Raw genomic sequence first — 13,484 nt, forward strand, 5'->3', positions numbered from 1 at the left:
ATTAACAGCTAGAACTTTGCCAAATAATATCAAACGTCATGACTATCAATTACTTCTAGAAATTCACATGATCAACAGTGGTGGGAACCCTTTCATAAAAAGGGGCTGAATGTGCCATCACTTCCTTTACAACACCCAGGATGAGACGAAGCAAATGGAATGCACATCAAGCTAAGTACACGGCTCAGGTTCTGAAAACAAATGCAGTTAGCTAACAGACATTCAAATACAGAAAGAGCACAACATAACGACTCTTAACAATATAAGGGGATCATTTTAACAATGGACCAGAGATCACTAAAATGTGGTGTTTGTTTGTTTGTTACAGGTTGCTGTGTGCCCACTGTTTTGTCTTCCCCCGGCTCCCAACACCTCGCTCATATGGCACTCTGTTGCACATTACACACACCGGTGCTCAGTAAACAAATAAATAGTAACTTGTAATTTGTGAAAATCTGAAATAGATGGTGACGGAAATGAGAACCGTCACAGGGTGTGAATACTTTCTGAAGGCACTGTAGTTACCCAGAGACCCGTGGGCCTTAGGACAGTGACGCAAACACAAAGTGACACCCTGGACGTCCTCAGGAAGGATCTCGCTCTATAAATTCCCCCTGTAGAGACTCAAATCAAATCAAATCAAATTTTATTTGTCACATACACATGGTTAGCAGATGTTAATGCGAGTGTAGCGAAATGCTTGTGCTTCTAGTTCCGACAATGCAGTGATAACCAACAAGTAATCTAACTAACAATTCTAAAACTACTGTCTTATACACAGTGTAAGAAGATAAAGAATATGTACATAAGGATATATGAGTGAGTGATGGTACAGAGCAGCAAACAGTAGATGGTATCGAGTACAGTATATACATATGAGATGAGTATGTAGACAAAGTAAACAAAGTGGCATAGTTAGTGGCTAGTGATACATGTATTACATAAGGATGCAGTCGATGATGTAGAGTACAGTATATACGTATGCATATGAGATGAATAATGTAGGGTAAGTAACATTATATAAGGTAGCATTGTTTAAAGTGGCTAGTGATATATTTACATCATTTCCCATCAATTCCCATTATTAAAGTGGCTGGAGTTGGGTCAGTGTCAATGACAGTGTGTTGGCAGCAGCCACTCAATGGTGGCTGTTTAACAGTCTAATAGCCTTGAGATAGAAGCTGTTTTTCAGTCTCTCAGTCCCAGCTTTGATGCACCTGTACTGACCTCGCCTTCTGGATGATAGCGGGGTGAACAGGCAGTGGTTCGGGTGGTTGATGTCCTTGATGATCTTTATGGCCTTCCTGTAACATCGGGTGGTGTAGGTGTCCTGGAGGGCAGGTAGTTTGCCCCCGGTGATGCGTTGTGCAGACCTCACTACCCTCTGGAGAGCCTTACGGTTGAGGGCGGAGCAGTTGCCGTACCAGGCGGTGATACAGCCCGCCAGGATGCTCTCGATTGTGCATCTGTAGAAGTTTGTGAGTGCTTTTGGTGACAAGCCGAATTTCTTCAGCCTCCTGAGGTTGAAGAGGCGCTGCTGCGCCTTCTTCACGACGCTGTCAGTGTGAGTGGACCAATTCAGTTTGTCTGTGATGTGTATGCCGAGGAACTTAAAACTTGCTACCCTCTCCACTACTGTTCCATCGATGTGGATAGGGGGGTGTTCCCTCTGCTGTTTCCTGAAGTCCACAATCATCTCCTTAGTTTTGTTGACGTTGAGTGTGAGGTTATTTTCCTGACACCACACTCCGAGGGCCCTCACCTCCTCCCTGTAGGCCGTCTCGTCGTTGTTGGTAATCAAGCCTACCACTGTTGTGTCGTCCGCAAACTTGATGATTGAGTTGGAGGCGTGCGTGGCCACGCAGTCGTGGGTGAACAGGGAGTACAGGAGAGGGCTCAGAACGCACCCTTGTGGATCAGCGGGGAGGAGATGTTGTTGCCTACCCTCACCACCTGGGGGCGGCCCGTCAGGAAGTCCAGTACCCAGTTGCACAGGGCTGGGTCGAGACCCAGGGTCTCGAGCTTGATGACGAGCTTGGAGGGTACTATGGTGTTGAATGCCGAGCTGTAGTCGATGAACAGCATTCTCACATAGGTATTCCTCTTGTCTAGGTGGGTTAGGGCAGTGTGCAGTGTGGTTGAGATTGCATCGTCTGTGGACCTATTTGGGCGGTAAGCAAATTGGAGTGGGTCTAGGGTGTCAGGTAGGGTGGAGGTGATATGGTCCTTGACTAGTCTCTCAAAGCACTTCATGATGACGGAAGTGAGTGCTACGGGGCGGTAGTCGTTTAGCTCAGTTACCTTAGCTTTCTTGGGAACAGGAACAATTTTACATTTACATTTAAGTCATTTAGCAGACGCTCTTATCCAGAGCGACTTACAATGGTGGCCCTCTTGAAGCATGTGGGAACAGCAGACTGGTATAGGGATTGATTGAATATGTCCGTAAACACACCGGCCAGCTGGTCTGCGCATGCTCTGAGGGCGCGGCTGGGGATGCCGTCTGGGCCTGCAGCCTTGCGAGGGTTAACACGTTTAAATGTCTTACTCACCTCGGCTGCAGTGAAGGAGAGACCGCATGTTTTAGTTGCAGGCCGTGTCAGTGGCACTGTATTGTCCTCAAAGCGGGCAAAAAAGTTATTTAGTCTGCCTGGGAGCAAGACATCCTGGTCCGTGACTGGGCTGGGTTTCTTCTTGTAGTCCGTGATTGACTGTAGACCCTGCCACATGCCTCTTGTGTCTGAGCCATTGAATTGAGATTCCACTTTGTCTCTGTACTGACGCTTAGCTTGTTTAATAGCCTTGCGGAGGGAATAGCTGCATTGTTTATATTCGGACATGTTACCAGACACCTTGCCCTGATTAAAAGCAGTGGTTCGCGCTTTCAGTTTCACGCGAATGCTGCCATCAATCCACGGTTTCTGGTTTGGGAATGTTTTTATCGTTGCTATGGGAACGACATCTTCGACGCACGTTCTAATGAACTCGCACACCGAATCAGCGTATTCGTCAATATTTCCATCTGACGCAATACGAAACATGTCCCAGTCCACGTGATGGAAGCAGTCTTGGAGTGTGGAGTCAGCTTGGTCTGACCAGCGTTGGACAGACCTCAGCGTGGGAGCCTCTTGTTTAAGTTTCTGCCTGTAGGCAGGGATCAACAAAATGGAGTCGTGGTCAGCTTTTCCGAAAGGGGGCGGGGCAGGGCCTTATATGCGTCGCGGAAGTTAGAGTAACAATGATCCAAGGTTTTACAACCCTGGTTGCGCAATCGATATGCTGATAAAATTTAGGGAGTCTTGTTTTCAGATTAGCTTTGTTAAAATCCCCAGCTACAATGAATGCAGCCTCCGGATAAATGGTTTCCAGTTTGCAAAGAGTTAAATAAAGTTCGTTCAGAGCCATCGATGTGTCTGCTTGGGGGGGGGATATATACGGCTGTGATTATAATCGAAGAGAGTTCTCTTGGAAGATAATGCGGTCTACATTTGATTGTGAGGAATTCTAAATCAGGTGAACAGAAGGATTTGAGTTCCTGTATGTTTCCTTCATCACACCATGTCTCGTTAGTCATGAGGCATACGCCCCGCCGCTCTTCTTACCAGAAAGATGTTTGTTTCTGTCGGCGCGATGCGTGGAGAAACCCGTTGGCTGCACCGCATCGGATAGCGTCTTCCCAGTAAGCCATGTTTCCGTGAAGCAGAGAACATTGCAGTCTCTGATGTCCCTCTGGAATGCTACCCTTGCTCGGATTTCATCAACCTTGTTGTCAAGAGACTGGACATTGGCAAGAAGAATGCTGGGGAGTGGTGCGCGATGTGCCCTTGTCCGGAGTCTGACCAGAAGACCGCTACGTTTCCCTCTTTTTCGGAGTCGTTTTCTTGGGTCGCTGCATGCGATCCATTCCGTTGTCCTGTTTGTAAGGCAGAACACAGGATCGCGTCGCGGAAAACATATTCTTGGTCGTACTGATGGTGAGTTGACGCTGATCTTATATTCAGTAGTTCTTCTCGACTGTATGTAATGAAACCTAAGATGACCTGGGGTACTAATGTAAGAAATAACACGTAAAAAAACAAAAAACTGCATAGTTTCCTAGGAACGCGAAGCGAGGCGGCCATCTCTGTCGGCGCCGGTGGGAAGATATGTTGAGGACTCTCACTCTCTCAAGAACAAAGCTGTAACCGCGACTGTCACTTCTCCCACATGAGGAGTAAGCCAATCTTTAACGACTTGGTTGTTCAACCATATAGCATCAGGTGCGGTAAAGAATGGATTTTAGACTATTTAAATAAGAAAAGTTTAATTGTAATGACTCAGGATATATGAATGTAGTCTCATTGTATTACACAAATGACTGAGGATGATAGTATTGACCTTTTCAATGTTTTTTTGTGCACAGTGTTGGGATTCAAAGTGATTGATAATAGTGGGGGGAAAGTACAGCAGATGCTGCTCTACACTAGCTTAACCTCATGGTGAGGGTAAATGTTTGTCATGCCATGTTTTTGATTTATTGAAATTATATGGTCATAGCTATTATTGAAGGCAAAGTGAAATCCGAGAGTATATGCAAAGTTCTATTAACTGGAGGGTCGAGTCACTGTCTAATCAAAATCCTTCACTGCACACCGCATAGCTATGGGGGGGGTGTGTATGTGTGTGTGTGTGTGTGTGTGTGTGTGTGTGTGTGTGTGTTGTTGAGTAAGCACTCCATATGCCAGGACAAACGGATGTTGCCTCATGACTCTTCTGCTGCTCTATGATCGCTACATATTTCTGTCTGAGACTGTCGTCATTGAAGTCGTTTGTGGTGATGTCAAAATGAGGGGCGTTGTACAAAACAAAGTCCTCAGCGATTGGTCTAACCAATCGAGTAATAAAAATAATGACATATACATATTTACAACTGTAACAATGATAAATGTCCATTGGAGGGTGTGCGCAGGGTATATGTCCATACAAGGTGCAGCAGGAGGGGTAGATAGCTGCCTAGTATTCAGCAGCCTGATGGTCTGGGGGTAGACGCTATTGGCCAGTCTGACAGTTTTTGCCATGATTTAATTTAAATTTTTTATTTTTAACCTTTTACTATTTATTTATGATGCTCATATACTGTGATGGAAGCGGGGAGAACAGGCTGTGGCTCGGGGGCTGAGGTACTTTATGCTCTTTTTGGCCTTCCTGTGACACTAGTGATGGATTTTTGTTTTAGATTCCGTCTCTCACAGTTGAAGTGTACCTATGATAAAAATTACAGACCTCTACATGCTTTGTAAGTAAGAAAACCTGCCGATTTTGCAGGTTATCAAATACTTGTTCTCCCCACTGTATGTCCTCTGTGGAGACCATAAGCACGTAGCCCTTGTTATCCTATGGGGCTCTCCTCTGCAGCTCAGAGTTTTTACAAACAAAAGGTGTTTAGCTCGTCCTGCGACGTGACTGGCTTTCTTTTTGTAATCCGTGATCTTTAGAAGCCACACACCTGGTGTCCTAACCGCTGAATTCCTCCACTTTATCCCTATACCTGTGTCTTGCAATCTCTCCTTCAGTTTCCTGACAAGGCTGCAATCAATCTAAGGTTTTTAATTCAGTAAGTTTTGAAAGACACCATCGGTATCACATCATCTATGTATGTATTGATGAATCCGGTGGTTCAGTCAGTGTATACCACAGGCCACAATAATCATCCTGATCAACTCTATGCGAAGGAGATGTGTCGCGTTGCATGAGGAAAATGGTGGTCACACCAGATACTGACTGGTTTTCTGATCCACGCCCCTACCGTTTATTAAGGTATCTGTGACCAACCGATGCACATGTGAAATGTTTAAAAAAAAAAAAATTTTTTTTTACATTGAATAAAAGCAGAGACACAGAGCTACAAAATGGTATTCCATACACTGCAGTTGAGGAACAACGGGAAAGTAATCCTGCTTTGAAAGTTGATAAACTTGTAACTTCACTTTTGAGAAAATGGCCTTTGAGTGTTTTGGTACCTACTGGAGAGCTCTTCTTTGTCTACACCCATTCAGCATTGTTCACACCCTCTTAATCTTTAGCACCACCCTTCTCTTTAAGGGTTGATTGAGTGTTCTGTTCTGTCCTAACAACAACAGTCAGGCACTCAAGCTAACTGGCTAGCGTAAGAGAACCATTCACTGACCATTTTACTCGCCCTAGCAGAGATGTTTAGGCTGTTTTTATGTCATCCAGAGCATTGTTGAGTGCAACTGTGCTGCTGGCAACAATTTACGCTTTTTTCCCAACGTTGACTGACAACGTCCATATTCAACGGGTGTTGAGCATTTGTAAATTTGTCAGTTATTCTGCGCTCTGGCACACTCAAACAAGAGTGCTCTGAGATCGGCATAGATAGCCAGAGCGAATTTACCAGCTACATCTATCAACAGTTGTCACAGTGATATTCTATTTAAATGCTTACTCTTTTGTTAAGACATGTAGCTACCTATCTAGGTAAACAATGAACCATAATCCTAACTCATGACAATACTACCCTGCATTTATCTACAGGTAGCTAACCAACCAGGTTCAATGTTAACTAGCTGACATTAGGCTATAACTAGCAAAGCATGGCTCTGAGATACAAATAGTAAGATCAGACATATAACGTTAGCTAGCTAACAGTACACTAACTTGAAATTAAAACAACTTTGGCAAAATTAGAAATGTGTAATGTCTAAAAATGTAGCTATCTTACACGTATACATCATGGATGGACTCCTCTCCCTGTCACAGATGCCATGGTTGCCCTTAGATTGAAGATGTAATCTGGAGACTGGGGTTTTCTCCATCTCCTTAGCTATCATACTCTAATTTCACTGATTTCAAAACTTGGTCTTCCAGAAAGAGAGGACCTGCATAAGGTCCTCTGCATAAGTGTTGGAGAGCAACACTTATGCAGTTCTACTAAGTGATGATTTAAAAAAAGCTGCATTAGACAGGATTACCTACACATACTGACCAGCTCAAATAGACAGACTCGTTCTATATGGCAGACCAATCCGAACTCCTCTCTCGGCATGTCCAGCCCACTCATTATCTCAGACAATCATGGCTAGCAGGGAAGGTTGCTGTCTTTTTTTTCTGTGGCTAAACCAACTAGGCTCGTAATTTAACAATTGTATTCATATTTACAGATGGCATACAAGTCTGTTGAAAGTGTGCTCTAGAAGGCATTTCTGCCAAAAACGCATTTTGATAATAAAAAAAGTTTACGTTCAAATGGCTCACCTGCGACATACGCCTAGTTTCCTAAAACGAGTCACATATCTTTATTCCCAGTCATGTGAAGTCCAGAGATTAGGGCCTAATGAATTTATTTAAATGGACTGATTTCCTTATTATGAACTGTAATTCAGTAAAATCTTTGAAATGTTGCATTTTATATATATTTTTCTTATCAAATAAATGTGAAAGTATAAAATATTGAACGAATAAACAAAAGGCACCCGATGGACTATCAGACCATGAGAAAAAGGATTCTCTGGTCTAATGAAACCAAGATTGAACTCTTTGGCCTGAATGACAAGCGTCACCTCTGGAGAAAACCAGGCACCGCTCATCACTTTTTGAATACCACATCTGGAGACAATGTGACTTTTGGTTCATGAGAAGATTTTAAAGTATTTTCTGCATTAGCATATGTGCTAACAAGCATCTATAGGTCCGGTGTGACCATATTTGAATGCAGCATCTATTGAAGACATTAAAAACTGTTGTAATTAGTCTAAATACAAAATCTGGAGTGAATCTGACATGTTTCATGAGAATAAGATGATTGCAGATGATCTTTGAGCATTTGTGTTACACATGCAAAGAATGAGTTGTTAATAGTTTTTTTTGTTTTTGTTTTTTGAAATATCAATACGTCCAGGGACATCCATGATAGCGATGACAAACTTGATAGGCCACTGTGGAGTGGATTTACAGTAGCTTAAATGGACACGTAAAATCAGAATACTTTTTTTTTTTACTCCGGCATCTTTTGACCAATTGCTTAGCTTTTCTCAAACTAAGTATACCTTTTACAGCAGTTGGCAAATCAGGGTCACACAGAGTGCTTCTTGGAAGTCTTAAACAAAACTACGTTGAAACAAAAGTTGACACCTCACACATGGTTATGGGCTTAAAAAAGGAAGACCATGTACCATGTTAGATATAAAAATAAATTGCATCCAAATATTACACTAAATATACATCACAGAAGACTGAAATATAACAAAACTTAGAAACACCAGACTTTCGGCGGGTTTTTAGAAGTAATGTTTATTAATTATAGGGCTTTTTGAAATAATGATTAATAATAAAAAAAATATGAATAACATTCCACCCATCTACTGGTGGCCGTCTTTGAATCCATCAACGTTATTTTCTCAAACTCTTTAGGGACTCCCATATGTCTTTCAGCTTCATTAAGTAGTACCCGCAAAACACCAGTCTCAACAGTGAAGAGGTGACTCCGGGATGCTGGCATTCTAGGCAGAGTTCCTCTGTCCAGTGTCTGTTCTTTTACCCATCTTAATATTTTATGTTTATTGGCCAGTCTGGGATATGGCTTTTTCTTTGCAACTCTGTCTAGAAGGCCAGCATCCCGGAGTCTCCTCTTCACTGTTGACATTGAGACTGATGTTTTGCGGGTACTATTTAATGAAGCTGCCAGTTTGAGGACTTGTGTGGCGTCTGTTTCTCAAACTAGACACTCTAATATACTTGTCCTCTGGCTCAGTTTTGTACCAGGGCCTCCCACTCCTTTTCTATTCTGGTTAGGGCCAGTTTGCACTGTTCTGTGAAGGGAGGCCCTTTAAATACGAGATCTTCAGTTTCTTGGCAATTTCTCGCATGGAATAGCCTTCATTTCTCAGAACGAGAATAGACTGATGAGTTTCAGAAGAAAGTACCTTGTTTCTGGCCATTTTGAGCCTGTAATCAAACCCACAAATGCTGATGCTCCAGATACTCAACTAGTCTAAAGAAGGCCAGTTTTTTGCTTCTTTAATCAGAACAACAGTTTTCAGCTGTGCTAACATAATTGCAAAAGGGTTTTCTAATGATCAATTAGCCTTTTTAAATGATGAACTTGGATTGGCTAACACAATGTGTCATTGGAACACAGGAGTGATGGTTGCTGATAATGGGCCTCTGTACGCCTATGTAGATATTCCATAACAAATCATCCGTTTCCAGCTACAATAGTCATTTACAACGTTAACAATGTCTACACTGTATTTCTGACCAATGTGATGTTATTTTAATGGACAATTTTTAAAATTTTCTTTAAAAAACAAGGACATTTTTAAGTGACCCCAAACTTTTGGACGTTTTTCAAAGGTTTTCAAAAAGGAAAATCTATCCTGATGGACCTTATGGGTCCTCATGCAAATTAGTTCAGCATGAGGAAAGACACCTACGTACAAAGTTTAAATTTTGTAGGTCAAACGAGGTGGAGGATATGAGGGTTTAAGTGAGACTGCTTGTAACTGCGCCACCTATAGGCCAATCAGTGACATTCTTCTTGACAAAGTTTCTCGTGGCCTTTGTTTCTATGTCCCTGGCAGATGAGCCAGGGACATAGAAGCCCTTAGTCAGTGTCATCGCCTTGACCCCAATTATTATTTTATTTTTTTCAGCTTCATTTACCTGGTCCTCCATCAGTGCGATCAATGGGAATATGCCAATGATTATGGGCCTTTGACAACCCATTTCTTTGAGTACCAGCAGGGGCTGCTGGAAAATAAAAATTCTTCCCAAACCCTGTGGGAAGAATCCTGACAACGTCTTCTCCTCTAAGGAAGGTCTTCAACACTGAAAACTGTTCTTCTTTCAGAGCATGTATCTCCTCCAGTCTTTGTAAAACTGCTTCGATAGCAACACATTTTTTCTCCAGTAGCCGCCGCCATTGTTGTTTGCTTAACTTCCACGCATGTTGATAAAGTCATCAAGTAGGCCTGCTCTGGCCCAACCCATCGGTTTCTGTGACCAGTCACAGTCTAGAATGTGTTCACATTTTAGAAGGGGTCGGGAAGGGTGTCACATCCAGACTCATATCGGAGAAGAAACATTTGGGGGGAGTGGCTGGGCATTTGGCAGGAGAAATGTGGCCAGGCAAAAACGGAGGTACACAGTAGGTTAGAATGATTGAGCTGACAGTACCTTGTTTCTCCCTTCCATGCACCTCATGCTGCATCTATTTTTGTCTCCAGCCATTTTGGTTGGCACAATGAACCTCTCTCACCACACATGCACAAACATGCACACAAGCACATGTGTACTTACACACACACAGACACAAACACAACCTGGCCGCGTCACACCAGCCACCTCTTGCTTCCCTGCAGTTCCATTTGATGGCGATTTCAGTAAGACGATGAGCAACACATGCTCTGACAATAGGGGATTTGTTTCCCCCTCCCAGCTCTCTCCTCCTGAGACAGTTAAAGCTACCCATTGAAACTTAACTTCTAATCCTCTGTCACCGGTACACAGAGATTCACAAAGGGGTCTCCAATCTCAAGTCATATTGGGGGGGCGGCGGGTAGCATAGTGGTGGGCCAGTGACCGAAAGGTTGCTGGATCGAATCTTTGAGCTGACAAGGTAAAAATCTATCATTCTGCCCCTAAACAAGGCAGTTAACCCATTGTTCCCTGGTAGGCCATCATTTGAAATAAGAATGTGTTCTTAACTGACTTGCCTAATTAAATAAAGGTTAAATAAATAAAACATTGAAATATCAGACCTCTGCTCTGAATCTAGTTGACTGGGTTATGTATTACCAATTGGCAAAATATCTAGCAGAATTTGATCAACACGAACTGACAACTCTCCGACTGTGGGATTTGGTTTTCATCATGGAGACCGGATGCGATTGCTGCTGTCAACCACGTGCACCTGGTCTGTGATGATGGCACTGGCCCTGCCCACAACACAACAGGGAAATTAACATGTGAATGTATCATGGCAGTTCATTAAAATAAGCCTTTTCAATGAGCGTGCCATGGCAGCCGGGCTACTGGAGCATTCAGAGCATATGTTTCATCTCCTTGCCAATTCCTATGCACTTGCCAACAGCACAGAGAATCTAACTGTATTTTCCTTTTTACTGAAGTGACTGCAGTCTTTGCTCTGTCATTCTCACATGGAACAGATGGTGGTAGCAGACAGACGTATGGGAGAACCTGTGTAGTATTATGCCACAGAATGGATTCAATGGGGACATGAAGTCATGGGTCTTGAACTAATGTACTATGACAGAGAATGTGTCCCTATTCTTACAATAAATATATTCTGTTGGTATTGCAAGGAAGCATTTGCATTTTTCACATACAAGCAATGGATTTGTGTCAGCCACATGCTTTGCATAGGCATTGTATCTCTCTTATTCAGGTGGTACGAAGTGCTGGGAATTGTTTAATTGATGGGAAGCATATGCAATTTGTTTCAAGAGGAGTGTTTACTAGAGGTACTTTTCACTGCAGGAAAAGCTCAGAATCTGATGTATTTGCATTTCAATTAAGTCAAGTCATAGTGAGGTCTCTTAGCAGCTGTTGGAGTTTAAGCCTGAGCAGGCAAGGCCATGCAAGGCCAACTCTATTATAATCTGTATCATTGCTACAAAAATCTGCTTAAATACTTAAATAAGCCCTCTAGATTAGACTGATGTACAATGTCTGATGTTTTTGCTTTTTGCTCTCTCTTCCTCAGAGCTCCATCCAGATCACCTTTGACAACAGTCTCCAGCTCCCTGCCTCTGCTATTGTAGATAGTGTGACCTGCACAGACCAATCACCTACCACTATGGTGAGTATCAACTAAACATGCATGCCTTTTCTAGAGGTTAACATGATATAGAACCCATAATGTGTTATTTTTTATCAAGACAAAACTTCTCATAGATTCATTTCTTCTAGTACATTATAGATTCTAATGGTGGTCTCTTCCCCCTCCCTGCTCCAGGTCTTACAGTGTAAGTGTGCGGTTGACACTGTAACGTTCCCTGTGACTGTCACCCAGCAGTCACCTGCAGCTGTTTCCATGGATACCTACCAGATCACCATAAAGCCAATGCTGGCCCAGGTATGACACATCACCATGGTTTTGCATTTGTAAGTTTGCATGTGCCTCTCAAAAAAAAGTTAACCCTGTTGAGCTTTCACTTCATTGAATTGCCCTCAAATGGAATGGTGTACCTGCGTTGGATGAAACCTCATAGGCATATGTAAAATCACTTTCATTAAAATGAACTCTCCCACGCTTCATGACTATTCCATTGAGTTGAGCTATACTAAGTAGGGATAGTTCACTCAAATTACAAAATGACATTGGTTTCCTTACACTGTAAGCAGTCTATGGACAAGGTATGAAAGCAATCCATGCTTTGGATTTTTTTACCTGGCCACTGTTTAAAATGCTAACTTTTTAGCATTTGTGGCAATAATCCAATACAGGTCAATTTGCACCTTTTGCGCTTCATGTCCAAATCGTCCTAAAGTATCCAAATATGTATTGTGTAACTTAATGAAGTTACTTTAAGATGGTTTGGACATGAAGTGACAAAATGCTAATATAGATACCATTGACTTGCATTGGAGTTGTGCCACAAATGCTAAAATGTTAGCATTTGAAACAGTGGCCAAGTAAACACAACCAAAGCATGGATTGCTGTCATACCTTATCCATAGACTGCTTTCAGTGTAAAGAAAGCAATTTGTCCTTTTGTAATTTGGGTGAACTATCCCTTTAAACCAGCTTGCGACTGCCTATAACCTGCCTGTCCCCCTCTCCCTCCCAATCAGTTGGTGGTGCGTCTGGAGGAAGTAGAAGAAGAGGGTCTGCTGGTGTCCTGGACTTTCTCCCAGCAGCCGATCTCCCTCACCGTGGCCCCACGCAGGATCCAGAGAGAGGTGAGAAACAGTCACACTAAAGGTCCATTTATATCTTGCCAAGTATAAAGAATGAAGTACCGTCGCTTATATGTGAATTAAATTCGGAGCATGTTGGGAATGTGTTGGAGGCCGTTGGTTGAAAATGTCCCCCTTATGGAGAATCTGATGGTCTCATCGGTTTGGCCTCCTATGACACTAGCAAATTACGATGGTCCTATTTTTATTCTTTATTTATTTTACCTTTATTTAACTAGGAAAGTCAGTTAAGAACAAATTCTTATTTTCAATGACGGCCTAGGAACAGTGGGTTAACTGCTTTGTTCAGGGGCAGAACGACAGATTTGTACCTTGTCAGCTCGGGGATTCGATCTTGCAACCTTTCGGTTACTAGTCCAACGCTCTAACCTGCCGCCCAATAAATAATATAATAATACTCGTAGGAAAGGTTTTCATCTTTAGCTCACAATCTGTCGATACTATACTATTAGAAAGGTACATCTTTTTTATTATTTTTTTAAAATATTGTGCATATTGTTTTGTATTGCAAGGTATTACTACTGCACTATTGGAGCTAGAAACAC

The 13,484-nt window shown here is 42.5% G+C and overlaps 1 protein-coding gene across 2 annotated transcripts in view; it reads left to right on the plus strand.

The window, feature by feature from the left end:
- Nucleotides 1–13,484, plus strand: part of c2cd2l (c2cd2 like) — a 43,942-nt gene that overhangs the window by 14,635 nt on the left and 15,823 nt on the right. For both annotated transcript variants that reach the window (XM_065023452.1, XM_029670048.2), the window contains exons 3-5: nt 11,723–11,818; nt 11,975–12,094; nt 12,814–12,921. In XM_065023452.1, the coding sequence (XP_064879524.1) occupies nt 11,723–11,818; nt 11,975–12,094; nt 12,814–12,921 (324 nt within the window). The remainder of the gene's footprint in view (nt 1–11,722; nt 11,819–11,974; nt 12,095–12,813; nt 12,922–13,484) is intronic.

Source organism: Oncorhynchus nerka, linkage group LG10 (genome assembly GCF_034236695.1).
Source record: "Oncorhynchus nerka isolate Pitt River linkage group LG10, Oner_Uvic_2.0, whole genome shotgun sequence".
Classification (NCBI taxonomy): Eukaryota; Metazoa; Chordata; class Actinopteri; order Salmoniformes; family Salmonidae; genus Oncorhynchus; species Oncorhynchus nerka.